General features: G+C 39.6%; 1 protein-coding gene across 1 annotated transcript in view; it reads right to left on the bottom strand.

Moving 5' to 3' along the window:
- Nucleotides 1-866: 866 nt before the first annotated feature.
- Nucleotides 867-14598, bottom strand: part of LOC125869762 (uncharacterized) — a 70099-nt gene continuing 56367 nt past the window's right edge. Inside the window, exon 5 of the mRNA XM_049550202.1 lies at nt 867-1123. Coding sequence (XP_049406159.1) covers nt 1110-1123 — 14 coding nt within the window. The 3' untranslated portion in view covers nt 867-1109. The remainder of the gene's footprint in view (nt 1124-14598) is intronic.

The following is a 14598-nucleotide window of genomic DNA, read 5'->3' as shown; positions in this document are numbered from 1 at the left end:
GTTACCACATCCTCCATAGGCACATCTCTGGTGGTAGCCGGAGGCATCTCAGAACTGCCCGGAACACCCTGAGTCTCAGCTACCTTAAACAAAGAGGTGAAGTCCGTAGACTTTAGATAGTCCACTTCCTTCCTCAAGTCTGCAACCTCAGCTTTCAAAGTCACCATCTCTGAAGTAGCCCTTGTTGACATTCACAAGTCTCTACTTTCGTTGTGAGAGCGTCAATAGATGTCTGGAGGGGTGTCAACGCAGCTAGGATGGCACGCTCAATCATCCAAGGTACCTCGGCCTCTAATCGGGTAGCTCGTACATCGGCAAAATGGGCTAAGTGCCCCATCTTCAGTATCATGACCTGAGTAAACCTGGTGGGCTTGGAAGTAGTATAAGATCCAGGAGACTAGGAGGAAGTGCAAGAGGGTGTACATCAAGGACCAGTGGCCGGAGTAGGCAAAGCTACCTCTGCAGGTATCGAATCAACATCAACCTCCGGGAATGTAACCATTAGAGCCGCTTACCTCTTATCCCCTTCATCCCGAGTGTACTCGGCCTCTATGCACAGGATATCTGTGGAACATTTGGGGGTTACCCCTATGTCCCTCTTCTCGTCACGAGGAACTTCAGCAGGTCGACATAGCTCTGTGATCAAGATCCAGAAGGGAAGGGACACCTGGCGCTATTTGGCCCTCATGGCCATCTCCTGCTCAATAATGAGTCCCAAGTTGAGCCACCTGTGTGCGATGATGGTGTCACGACCCGAGAGCACCCCCAAGTCGTAACAAGGCGTACTCGACCCCAAAGGGGTCTTATACAAGCCACATAGTCATTCATTGCATTCAATAATGAAAATAGTGCGGAATAATAAAAAAAAACTTATTTACATCCACACATTTAAACTTCTTAAAACAACTTTAAAAACACACAGCGGAAGTCTAAGTCTCACATGGCCATCTTAGACACAGTCGCAAAACATAAGTAGGGACACGGCCCTTTACAATCAAAAGAAGTCTATTACATGAACAAAAGAACTTAAAAGTCTTATCCTCGAATCCATGAGGACATACCAAGTCTTGGAGGAAAGCAATCCAACACTTCAAACTAGCTAGGAGGGATCACTTGCCGGAACCTACACTTATAGTAAAAATATGAAGAATATGGGTTAGTACACAAAATGTACTAAGTATGATGACCATGCAAAACATGCTTAAAAAGGGACATTTTAGTTAGAAACCATGCATTATGCCACCTTTTTGAAATATCATGAACAATAGCATAAAAGACATACAAGACAAGCATAACATCAAGTAAGTCATAATATCACCTTTAAACAATATCAACATGAAAACCTTTACCTTGGACCTTCACCTCAAGAAACCCTTATGCTATACCTCGTGCAATGTATGGATGACGTCCCATACCACCATCCATACTAAGGCACCACATTTAGGTCACTTAAAGTAACTTATCATTCCTTTCTTTCACCTTTGCACAATATTCATACATAAGAGGTATATCATTAATTAAGACATGACAAGGGAAAATAACTCGTAATATAACCCAAGTATAACATGCATAACATATTAAGCATTTAAGAGCCAACATTCTTTAATAACCTCATTTAGGGTACATTCATGTCACAGTCATTAGGATTTAGAGAAACTCACTATGACCCTCTCCAAGCCTACTCGTGCAATGTATAGGTAGCATCCCATACTACTACCTACACTTTGTAGAACCTGTCAAGAAACCATAATGAAATCTCACATGATGGGAAGTAAGCGTTTAACCGACATAGACCATGAGAGCTTGTCATGGAATCCGGTGTCATGAGTCCCCACACCGAAAAGAGGTGGTCTACTTGCCTAAGGAAGACCGGTATATATAGCTTAATGGATCCACTAGCTTCCTATGCGGGCACATAGTTTATGGGATAAGGTAGACGATCATTGAAACTCATGCCTAACTGTCGGGGGAGTTTCCATCTAACCAAATCCGCTCGGTGCTTAGCCTACATTCCCATAGAATAGTTCATTACTTTGACATCATCACACATGAAAGGGTGCCATAAGCCTACCGATTCAAGGTACATTATTTAACACATGAAAGGGTGCCATAAGCCTACCGATTCAAGGTACATTTAGGAAAGCTCATTAACTCCTCTTGAAAGGGTGCCATGGGCCTACCGATTCAAGTCTCATCATTAACCTTTATGGAAAGGTGCCATAGGCCTACCGAATCCAAGGTTCATTACTTATCATTAATGGAAGGGTGCCATTAGCCTACCGATCCAAGGTTCATTATAAGCATGTGTGGAAGGGTGCCATAAGCCTACCGATCCAAGGATTCAACAATCAACAATATAATCATTTATACAAGAAAATGATGCATAAGCCCTACCAATTCAAGGTATACTTTATATTGAAGAATCCTTCATATTATATCATCAACATTCATGAGTGTCATCAACACATCTCTGGATTTCCATACATCTCATAACTCAAACTTTAAAGCATCGATTCATCAATTCTCCATAGTTGGACATTTTGTCAAACACCTTGAAGGCATGTAATGGAATCAAAGAGCATGGAAAATAGGGTAGTAATTATGCAACCAAACCAGTGAACAACCTACAACAACACCTTTACATTCATAACATGATCACATTATCTTCATTGAATTCTCATTCGTATAATGTCATGATAACACTCCAATTTCTCATACTATGCCTTTAAGGCCATAAGCCTCACATACCAATACACCAACAATACACCATAAAATAAGCATGGGTAATGACATACTTCAACAATCTAAAGACCTTTAAACAAGTTTGATTCATATACATTCATTATCTAGCAACCCACTTCATAAAGGCATAAACTAGGAATAGAGAGAAATCATGGGTTCATGGAGTATTTTCATCTTAAATCGTCAATACAACAACAATATAACCATAAAGTGCCATTAGAAACCTTTTAAAACCATTTGGTGGAAGAACCCATGAGATTGAGTGAAAACCTAGATTTTTCATACTTTGAAATAACTTTGGATTTGGCTCCTTGAATGGAAAATTAGACAAGGATCAAGACCACCATACCTTTGCTATGATCTCCCACGAAATTTGATGAAGAAAGCCTTGAATCCAAAGCCCTAGCTCCCACTTCTTCTTCTTCTTAAATGGAGGATTGTAGAGAGGGAAATGTTTTTAGGGATGGGAATGAACTAATGGTATATAGGAAATAATATAAGTCCTTTGAAAAAAATGGTCCAACACTTAGAAAAAATTTCAGGCGGGTGAACAGTAAATGAACAGTAAAATCAGCTACTGGAATTTGCCTTTTTCTGCCGGACAGATTTTACGAAAATGGGCATAACTTCTTCGTCCGAACTCCGAATGAGGTGAAACGAAGTGAGTTAGGTAGCTAACTCAAAGGGCTTTCCATGGATATATTATTGGCCACCCAAATAATTTGTGTGCTAGGAGATATGACCCTCCAAAGTAGACCCTCGAAAAAGGCTTCACTTGGAAATTTCGGATTTTGATACGGTTGCTCTAAAATTTGGGTTAGACCCATTTCCCACTCAATTTGACCCCCTAAACAAGAATATGAAGTCGGATTTTCGAAAAACGAAACGGATCTTTTTATATACAGCTAAACAAGTTTCCGGTAACTTCCGAAGCACATTTTTAAGAACTTTTTGGGTCAAATTCAAATATAATCATTTCATTAAGTTCTCGACTCCAAACTCACATGTGAGGCTCTAGTTTCACTCTATCATTTTCCGAGTCGTTACAGATGGATCCTAGATAGGCCGTCTTACGGTGGCGGAGGATTCACTCATTCTGTGAGGGCATGATGGAGCTACAGATGAATCCAAACCAGTACCGCGCAACTACATTCAAATCTTTCTTCTCAATCGGAGCTCCTTCCTCAATCTACCTCGGGGTGGTGTCAGAAATCAGGGGAGCAAGACATCCCTTCAGATCATCCAGGGCCTGTGTTGTAGCTACCCCTCATACTTATGCTCAAACCTGGTGGCTCTGTCAAGTGCAGCATTGATGTGATCATTGTTGCACCCCACTTCTTTCCCCCGTACGATAGCGGACTTCACCAGTTGAAAGGCACTGGCCTTATTATTCCCCTGAAGAACTAGCTCACCATATGCAGTGTAGAACTCACAAACCCAGGTGGGGATATACGAGCATCGGGGTCTGATAAAGATGTCAATGATGGTACCGGAGTGTAAGTGTGCCCCTCACCTTAGAATATCTGCCCTCAAGGCCCTCTGTGGACAACAGTTTCTCCTCGAGAACCGTCCATAATCCCTCGGTCTTTTGGAGGTTCTTTTTTCCGTTTTTAGAGAGAGTAGTTTCTCCCGCATTAATAACAATGCCCCGTGCTCTTTTTCGGGGAGGGATACCACTATTGCCCAAGTTTGTCCTAGCCATATCTGCAATATATATAAAAGAGCATTAGAAATAATCCAAGAAAAATGCATAAATCATGTTGCAGAAAGACTCGCCAAAAGGATTGGCCTAAAAATTTCCCAAAAAAATGGCAACTCGGCGATGTTTAAGGTACTTCGGTGAATCACCGACACCATTTGGCGAGCTCAGACTAGCTCGTCGAAAGTTGCAATATGATTTAGGGGTTAGGGGCGCTGAATGGGCGATCAAGGGAGACTTTTGGTGAGTCGTCGAGTGAACTCGGCGAGCTCAGTCTTCTCGCCAAAATTTACATAACCAAATTCAACCAAATTATGAAATTAAAGGTGATCTAAGGGGAATTCGGCAAACCGCTGAGTAGTTCGGTGAGCTCCACCCAGCTCCCCAAACTGCCCAACGTGCCCATTTCAACCCCAACTCCTAAAATAAAACTTGCAACCCCCGAAAACAAAATCAAACATACAAACTCAAATCAGGCCAGACCCATATGACCCACGCCACCGGGGTACTCACACTTCCCCAGTTTGGCCAAAATTGGCCATTTAACGACTTTAGCCCCTTTAAGAATGACGTTGAACGCTCCATCATTGGGCAAAGCACGTCATTTAGCATAATTTGGGTTACTCAGACTTCACCCGACTAGACCCAACAACATTTTAACGCAACCCACACGTTTATAATTAATTTAAAAGCGCAAAAATTGGGAAATTAACCATTTAGGCAATTTTAGTGCAATTTCAAGAATACAGAAGGCAATTAGCACATATTATGATTTCAGAGAGGCCCAATACAAATCAATGACATTTAAACAATTGCAAGTGAGTTCAACTGCTAATTACAAGTTTGGGGTTTGAAAAACCAATCTTTATACCGAAATATGAATATGTGATGCTAGGCAGCAAAGAATTCCAACTATGAACACAAGATCAACGACCAAAAAGCGATAAAATGCAAGAATATTGAAAATTTAAAGATCGAGTGCGATTGTATGAAGTTAAAAAAGGAGGGAATATGAAAGATTTTGAAAGTTTAAACCTTTGCCCTTGTAAAAACCGTCCAGTTTGCGGGCCTTCGGCGATATTAGTTTTCCTCACCGAACCACTCGGCGACACGCCGAGCAGTTACTTACCTCACCAAGTTTTACAGGACCTCTAGCCAATTTGGAGGTCCAAACGGTAGACAAAGTTGAGCTCGCCGACCTGTTCAATAAGTCGTTGACTTGTCCATGGGCCCATCGAGTTTTACAGACTCTAACTTGATATTTTACCGAGTCCAATGGCGGTCCAAGCCGGGCACACCGACCTCTTTGGCGAGTCGCCAACTTGACTTTTGACTCACCAACCTGCACTTTTTCACCTGCACAATGAGCACCTCTTATTCAAAATCAAAACAAAAAGCAATAAAAACTTAGGTTACCTCCCAAGAAGCGTCTTAGTTAACGTCGTGGTACGACACAAGTGCCCACTCAAACTTCATTCTTGGGGTTCACCATAGTATCACTAGGAAACCCCCATGTTGTCTAGGGTTAAGATGCAAAGAAATTTGACCCATTTGGATCTCCAACTGCTTGATGGAGATGGAATGAGAGGTCACCATTTGGTTGAGAGATGATGTATCTTCTTGTATTTCCTTCAAAACTTTATCCGACCCTTCAACCTTGTTGAGAATACGTGAGAGCATATCCTCAGTCCAACCACCCTCAGAATATTTCAGCTTTTGACGCTCGTGGGGAAGAACATACCTCTACTTCTCCCCATCTCTTTCCTTCCAAGTGGCATTCCGATCACGCCACTCTCTATCACGGTCTCTCCAGCCCTCATCTCTATTTCAACCTTGGTTGCCACCCGGCCTTAGGTAGTTTGCACGATAACCTCTTCCTTGGTTGGCTAGGAAGTTCACTTCCTCATTGTACAACGCTTCAAACTTGGCCTCGTCGGTGTTTACACACCCAACACCCACATCATTTACACTCCTAGCACCGGTACCCATCACATTTTTGGCTAAAATGTCAAGTTAGGTCATCATCCTTGCCATGTTTTTGTCCCTCTCTTGATCTTTCTCAAGTTGCTCCTTTGTCAATTTAAAATTTAAAGGGGAAACCTGATCTTCACGAGTGTACCATTCCCGGTTAATTTTTGTCATGACATCCAAGAGTTGGGCTGCTATATTGTAAGGTTGTTGCATTAGACCTCCTAGAGAAAGTTTATCAGCCACTCCCTTGTTCACCGAATCAAGGCTTCCGTAAAAGTACTGCAGCAAGACATTATCGGACAATCCATGAGTTGGGCATTGCAGCACCAACTTCTTAAATCTTAGTCAAGTCTCATGGATTGGCTCACCCTCCAAACGCTTGAATCTTTGGATGTTGTCCCAAAGAGTCATCATCTTCGAAGGGGAAAGAATTGCACTTGAAATGCGGTACTGAGCTCTTCCCATGAAGTGATAGAATCTCTTGGCAACTCAGCCAACCATTTACACGCTTCTCCCATTAGAAAAAATGGGAACAACCTAAGCCGAACAGATTCTTGAGATATGTTCTTAAAGGAGAACAACCCGCAAACATCAACAAAGTTTCATATATGCTCATGGGGATCCTCATTAGCCAACCCACCAAAAACCATTTCAATTGCAAGAGTTGCAACATGGTTCTTGTAATGTGGAACACAGCGTTCCCTTCAGCTTGAGGCAAGCGAATGGCACCAACTCCACCCACTAGATTTGGGTCATTGACATTCGGTTCATCGGCATCATTGAATTGCCAATGTCATTTGGTGGCCCACTTGGCTACCATTGCTTCCAATGACACTCATTTCCTCTGTTTTAACAGCAACACAAAAACAAAAATGAAAAATAAGTAGATTCAACTATGACTAACAAGAACATAATTCAACTTCACCAAAAGAATTTCAAGCAACAACACTCCCCAGCAGCAGTGCCATTTTGATGAATAACATTTCAAAGACACTTCATCCAATTCTAAGCATCAACGATCGTTAATCACTATATAACCTAACTAAATGAGTTGGGGTCGAATTCCACAGGGAGCGGTACGTGTTTCAGATTCAATTGGGAAGTATGAACATGGTCAAATCAGTCATATGAATAAAAATTATTGTGTAAAGACATCATTCAAATCAAAGGGTGACATGAATGTCAAATGGGGGTTTGGGGTTTTTGGTTTTTATTATCAACTACAAACAACAGTCAAAAACAATACGAATTAACAATAATTAGATGGGTTCTTGGGATGTGATTGATTATAGGCTAATATAGAAAATTGGGTAATTTCTACTATTAGTAAATAGCTAGATATTAGTGATTAGGCTAAGCTATAGTGGAGGTAAATTTTCCCTCGAACAATTTACCCCGAATCAAGTGATTTCTCTCGAACATCAACAAGCATGCAAAATAAGATCTGCCCACACCTTAATCCATCCACTCTATCGAGTTGAATGTGTAGGAAAGGGTTTAGAATTCACTCTCTCGAGCTGAACCCATGTCAACCCAATACCCACAAACCATAAACCAAAAACCTTAGTTCTAAAACCTCTCTCTCGAGCAAGCCAAACACACAAAGCTAGAACTGCATTTGCAACCACAATCTTAAATTAAACCATAATTAATGATTAAACTCACTTTTAAATGGCAGTTAAACTAACAATTAGCAATACCCATAAGCTAAATCAGCCCATAATCACACCCCAAGAATTGGGGTTTTAGCTAGACATTATAAGAAAGGCAAAACCCATTACCAAATTGATTATCCATCAACTGGGTAACAGTGATTTCATCCTTACAATGCTCCAATTTGAAGATTATCAAAGACCCACTTCCAATTTGTCAAAAGTGAATTCCCTCAATCCTTCAAAGCTAAGGAAAACTAGAGAGAACTGTCTCTAAGTTTGATAAAATATTCTAATATAGATAATAGATGAATAAAAGATCCTAAACTAAATGTTCAAAAATGTATTTATAGTCGCCGAAAATAGCAACGAAAGCTCATTCGATGAAGTAAGTCGGGCTCACCGAACCACACGTTGAGCCTCTCTTTGGTCTCTTCCATCGCCTTTCTGCCTTGCCATTCAGCATCCTCAAGGTTTGTAACTTTGGGCTATCTAGCACTGCATCGTGGAACTACTCGGTGATCAACCGACTACTCCTTTTTATCGCCGACTTGGTTTCTTTCCTCAGGTCTTGGCACACTGGAACGTTAGGCGGTTAGATAGTCATTCGACGATTCGCCAAGTGAACTTGGCGATTACTATGCTTGCCTTTCTTCATTCTTTCAGCTCGTAAGGTTCCTTTTTGCAAGTTAGTGTCCTTGTTTTGTTCCTCAATCCATATACCTGAAAATCAAGGATTTTACATCAGTTATGGCACAAATTAAGCATTTGAGGACATTAAATCTATATAAACAAAGCCCTAAATGAGTCCAAATCTCAGACTCATCAAGAGGACATAAGGAAAACATGATACGCATGCTAATGCTTTAACATAATAAATCCTTTAAAGAAAAATAAAAAATCATGAGTACAGTCAATGCATCTTAAAATCATAATGAAAGCTTCATAAAACCTTTAAAATCAACTTAGTTCATTTTGTGGGATATTTATGTTAATTGACATAGACCATGTGAGCTATAACATGGAATCTGGTGTCTTGCTCCCACACTGTAAAGAGATTTCCTACTTGCTAAGGTAAATGTCATGACCCACCACTTTTTCCTCTAAATTTTGCATCAGAAGAGGGGAGGAAGAATATAGAGTTGTGGAAAGGTTTGTGGAAGACTCTAGAACTCCCTAGATATTTCCTTGAAAGCCTTACATTGGAAAAAGAACAGTCCTTACTAGAATATTCTAGAGAAGTATAGAGATTTCTTAGGGAAGGTTATAGAATCACATGGAAAGTTCTTGGAATATTCTATAGTTGTAGAGAACTATACAATAAGGACTAAATTGTAAATATATAGGGACTTGAGTAGTAATTATTATTTACACTTTAGCCCCTGGGATTGTAGTATAAATAGATGGGCACTAATTTGTAAACCATCCAAGCTTGAAGCAAGCAATCAAGCAAGTTGTAAGCAATCTTCCAAGCAATACAAATCCTTCTTTCAACGTTCTCTAAGTCTTTCTTTACATTCTCTTATTGATCTTAGTTCAAAGGGCTTACTTGAGCTTACAAGATCTTGAAAGATTAGTGAGTAAGTTGTCAAGTACCACACAGAGCTTTAGTGAGACTCTAAGTCCATGACAACGTGGTATTAGAGCAAATGTTTGTTACTGAGGAAATGACCAACGAAGGAGACTTTAACGCCACTAGAAACAACAACATATATCTAGATGGTGGAAAGAAGAGATGCAAGGGGAAGAAGCACCATAAGAATAGTGAAGAGGTGTTGCTACACCCTACACCACATGAGATGCTAACATCTCACCCACCTTTGACCACAAAGCAAGTGTCGATGACCGTGGCGACGAGCCCATTGACGTCACACCTGGAGAGGAGTGGATCGCAAGGGTTGAAACGGTGAGGCAGGTCATGGAGATCTTAGGCAAGCGTTTGAATAAGGTCAATGGCAAGTTCAAGACTTTGGAGGACTTCACCCATGAGAAGAACGACCACATCCGCAAGGAGTTAGAAGGCCGCTAGCGTGCTGAGTTCGAAATGAAGGAGGCTATCACTTCCTTGGAGTGTCATCTCATGGAGACGTTGAGCACGATTGAGACCATGAAGGCAGAGATGAAAGCACTCAAGAAGGGCGTGGAAGTTGGAGGATCATCGTCGTTCGATCGAGATAGGGAGGTTAAGGTCGAGGCTCCCATGCCACCTATGTTCAAAGGCGTCTGTAACGCGCAATAGGTGGAGAATTTGTTATGGCACTTGGAGAATTACTTCAAGTGTAACCGAGTGAAAAATGAAGAAAATAAGATCAACACCGATGTGTTGTATGTAACACCCCGAAATGCTAACCAAGAGTCGCTTGTCGATAGACCATTGCTTAATTACTACAGTATGTTTTACTCTCATTTTGGGAACTTGAAATGTTGTGATATTTGCAAACTTGATTCACATAAATTGTGATAGTAATTTAATGGGTTGTATTGGGGTATTTGCGTAATATTCTAGTTGAAATTATCTATAACTTAAAAGGGAGGTCAGGTATATACATATTGGTATATATGTATACTTTTGAGCAGCACACCTTTTAATTTTAGGCAGCCAACCTTTGACTTTGGATGTATCTAGTAAGTGATAAATATCACTTTTATAACACATAATCTCACACCTCCTCTATGAGAATTAGTGTCCTTTAACTCTAATAAACTTGTAGAACTTCCTCTAACCATATTACTAACAAAATTTCAAGAAAATCTTAGTTCTTTTCGCTGGAATTTGAGATACACCCTTCTCTTTGGTGAGTAGTCGAAATCTATTTCTGAGCTAAGTAGTGTTTATTACTTTTAGAATATCTCGTTCTCTAGAAATCCTTTTTCGTGAATAAATATGATTTGCAAAGATAATTGATATACCTACAACTCTTATGTTTATGTACAACTCTAATTTAGCTGTTATGGATTCCAAATATGGGACGCAACATATGACAAGTTCTGTCCAGATTCCAGAATTTGAAATCCTGTATGTTCAACTATTAGTGTTTTGATTATATCTTTTTGTACAAAATGTATTTTGAGGTGATTCTTGATTATTTGCAAGCTTGTACCTACATCTTTTATGAAGAATATAAAGTCCAGTTTTGCTGTTTTCTGCTTCAAATCTAAGTTGCGACATGAAGTACTCTATTGGCCAGAATTACTGTTTTGGGACCATAGTCGTATTAGCACAGGCTAGGCTTACTTGTAATGATAACCCTGTGTTAAGTCATCATTATTGAGCTACTAGAAAGTAAATAAGTTATTAAATTCATTTTTTTAAGGTTGTATATACTCGTGTACAAGTTGAAGACTTTGATACGCTGGTTGGTCTACGATTTGAACACTTGAAGTTGTGTTGGACTATTTCTGTGCTAACGAAGTGAGGTTTGTGTATAAACTTGTACTTGTACTCTTTTTACCGGCTGGTATATCTGAAAGTTTATCTTGGTACCTTGGTTACCTCTTGTCACTTTGCATTGTCGCATTGGTATCCTTTAAGTTATTAAAGACACTTGTATTACTCTCCCACTTGTACGGAATGTTTGAACACCTAGAACCCTTGTTGGGACCCTGTCCTTCTTGTGGCTGGGACTTTGTCACTATTGGCATGCCTCTTGATTCGGATAATTTGTCATCTTGACTCTGGATTTTTAGTTCGTCTTAAAAATGGAAGTTGTCCATTTTAAGTACGAACTAGAAAGACATTTTTAATATGATTCTTGGTTTTCTTGATTATTGGGCTTTGACCCTTCTTGATACAGGGTGTCGACCATTTTTTATACATGTTTGTGCTTGGAGTGACGACATGATGTATATATTGGGAGATCCTTGTTATTGAATCTCTTAGAAAATGGTGCTATGAGCGTTCTTGACATTTGAATCTTTAAATATCAAAATTGATACTCTTTATATATTGTTTACTTGATTTGTTTGTTATGTTTCAATTGTGCTGCCTATGACTTGAGAAAGGTAGCTTAGTGAATCTGAGGGCTCCGAACCTATAGTTTTTACACCACTAAGCTATATGCTTAGCGATAGTTGTTTCTATCGTAGGGAATGATCGAGAGGAGGTACGAAGTTGGCTATTGGAGATGGAGATTTTAAGAGCCTTAAGGAAGATCACATTTGCATATAGGCATCTATATTTTGTATAAACCTAGGGACTTATACATGATCTATGTGTTGTATATTTACATGAAATTTTGAGGGTTAATTTGATCATGTCACCATGGGTTGTATATGAGTATGGCTATATGTTTTGTTCTTTTGGGCTGTGTAAGCCCAAGTCTTGTAATAGATTAAATTTACCACTTGTTTTGAATGGTTGTGTGAAGCATGAACCACCTAATTTGGGTACTCAGAAGTTGATAATATTCTTTTTATATCATTTTTGCAGTGTGAGGATAGTATATGCATAAAAATCTCATGAGTTATTGGCTTATATTATTTTGGAAGGGTTTTTCCACCCTAAGTTAAAATTCTGCGCAATATCAATTTGACATCAAATAAATGTTTAAATGGGCAGGATGCACATCCATAAATATTTTTTTTTCTTTATGAACCTAATCCCTCTACTAAAGTATAATCTATGTGGTCATAGTTAATCTCTTTTAAATGTCGCAAGTATTTGATTATATTTCTTGTTTAAGTGGTAGTTTTCTTTCGAAAGGATCGCTAAAAATCTTGGTATCAGAACCTAGGTTTGTGGTTCTAGGACTTTTGTTGTGAATTACTTGTATACTTGTTCGCTTTCGAAAAATGTTTTACATCGATTATTTGTTCACTTACATGGTTTATAATATTTTTATCGCATGTAGAGTGCATATGTATCAAGTACATGTCCCTAATGCAATGTGATTTTCCCTTTTGAAGGAATTAAGTTATGGCCTCTTCTTCTGACCGACCTATGGAAGCTGCTCATGAAAGGTCGGGTACCTCTGTTTCCAAACCTCATGCCCTAGAAGAGGTTGGAGAACATTTCTCGAATCAATATGTTCCCCACACTAGTGGGTCTGAAGTGGGAAACCATCACGGTGTAAGAGTTGGTTCACATCCTTACATGAGTCGTGGTACTCAAGCCATGAATCCTCATTTTCAACAAATGGTTGAATTCTTCCACCACATGGCTGAATCGATGCATGATCCCAACAAGATTAACTTTGAGAAAATGAGGAAAATGGGTGGAGTGGAGTTTGAAGGTACTGTTGATCCCACGAATGCTGAACAATGTGTGGAGCGCATGGAGAGGGTATTTGAGCAGTTGGAATGTTCAAATGTTGCCAAATTTAAGTATTCTATTTCACTATTACAGAAGGATACTGATGATTGGTGGGTAAGTGTTCCGAATGCCAAGGTAAAACCTCCTATTCTTACTTGGGATGATTTTCTTAAGGAATTTCGTATGAAGTATGTCCCACCTGCTTATTGTGATGCAAAGAAAAAAGAGTTTTTGAATCTAAGGCAATGAGGTATGTCTATTGTTGAGTACCAACAGAGGTTTCTAAGGCTCTCTCGTTATGCTGGAGGTATTATTAAAGAGGAAAAAGACAAGTGTAGGAAATTTGAAAATGGTTTAAATGATTCCAATAGGAAGAATGTGGTGATCCTGGAACATGAGAACTTTTGTAAGTTAGTGTCTGCTGCTTATACTTGGGAACGACTTGATAAAGAAGAAGCAAGTACAAATGAAAACAAATTTCGAAAGCCTAGACGAGATTTTGGAGGTCCATCAAAAAAGGGAAGGTTTGATGATTCTAAGGCTGGTAGTGTTAACAAGGCACCTCAACAAAAGCAAAACATATCAGAATTTTCTATAGCTAGCACTCCAAATTATGGCCAAGGCAAGCCTCGCGTTCCCACTTGCCCACAGTGTGGAAAGAATCATTATGGTACTTGCAGGAGAGCTTCTGCTGCATGTTTCAATTGTGAGAGCTTTGATCATAAAGTGAAGGATTGCCCTATTCCTAATAATGCACCTTCTTTGAGAACTGAAGGCTCAGTTCATAAGCCTTCTATTAATCCTCCTCAAACTAATAGAGGTGCAAGACTTAAAACCACCCAAGCAGCAAGTGCAAGTGGAGCTAATAAAGCTAGTGGACCAAGGACTAATGCATGTGCTTATGCTAGGAGGCAGAGGGATGATCAAGATGGACATGACGTGGTTGTCAACAAATTTTACTTATTTGGTTTATGTGTGTTTACACTATTTGATCCTGGTTCTACACATTCCTATCTTTGTTCATCACTTGTTCTTCCTGAAAACGTGAAATCTATAAGACTTAATTATGATGTGCTGGTTGAAAGTCCTTTGGGTTATCAAGTTGTGTGTAATCGAGTTTACCAAAATTGTCCCTTTGTGATTCAAAACCTAGTCTTCCCTACTGATTTGATTGAAACGCCCTTCAAGGATTTTGAGGTTATTACTGGGATGGATTGGCTTTACAAATATCATGCAATAGTAGATTGTAGGTCTAAACATGTGACTTTTAAAGATCCTACATT

This window comes from Solanum stenotomum, chromosome 7 (genome assembly GCF_019186545.1).
Source record: "Solanum stenotomum isolate F172 chromosome 7, ASM1918654v1, whole genome shotgun sequence".
Lineage (NCBI taxonomy): Eukaryota > Viridiplantae > Streptophyta > Magnoliopsida > Solanales > Solanaceae > Solanum > Solanum stenotomum.
The sequence above is the reverse complement of the archived record's forward strand: the minus strand, read 5'-3'. Positions and strand labels throughout refer to the sequence as shown.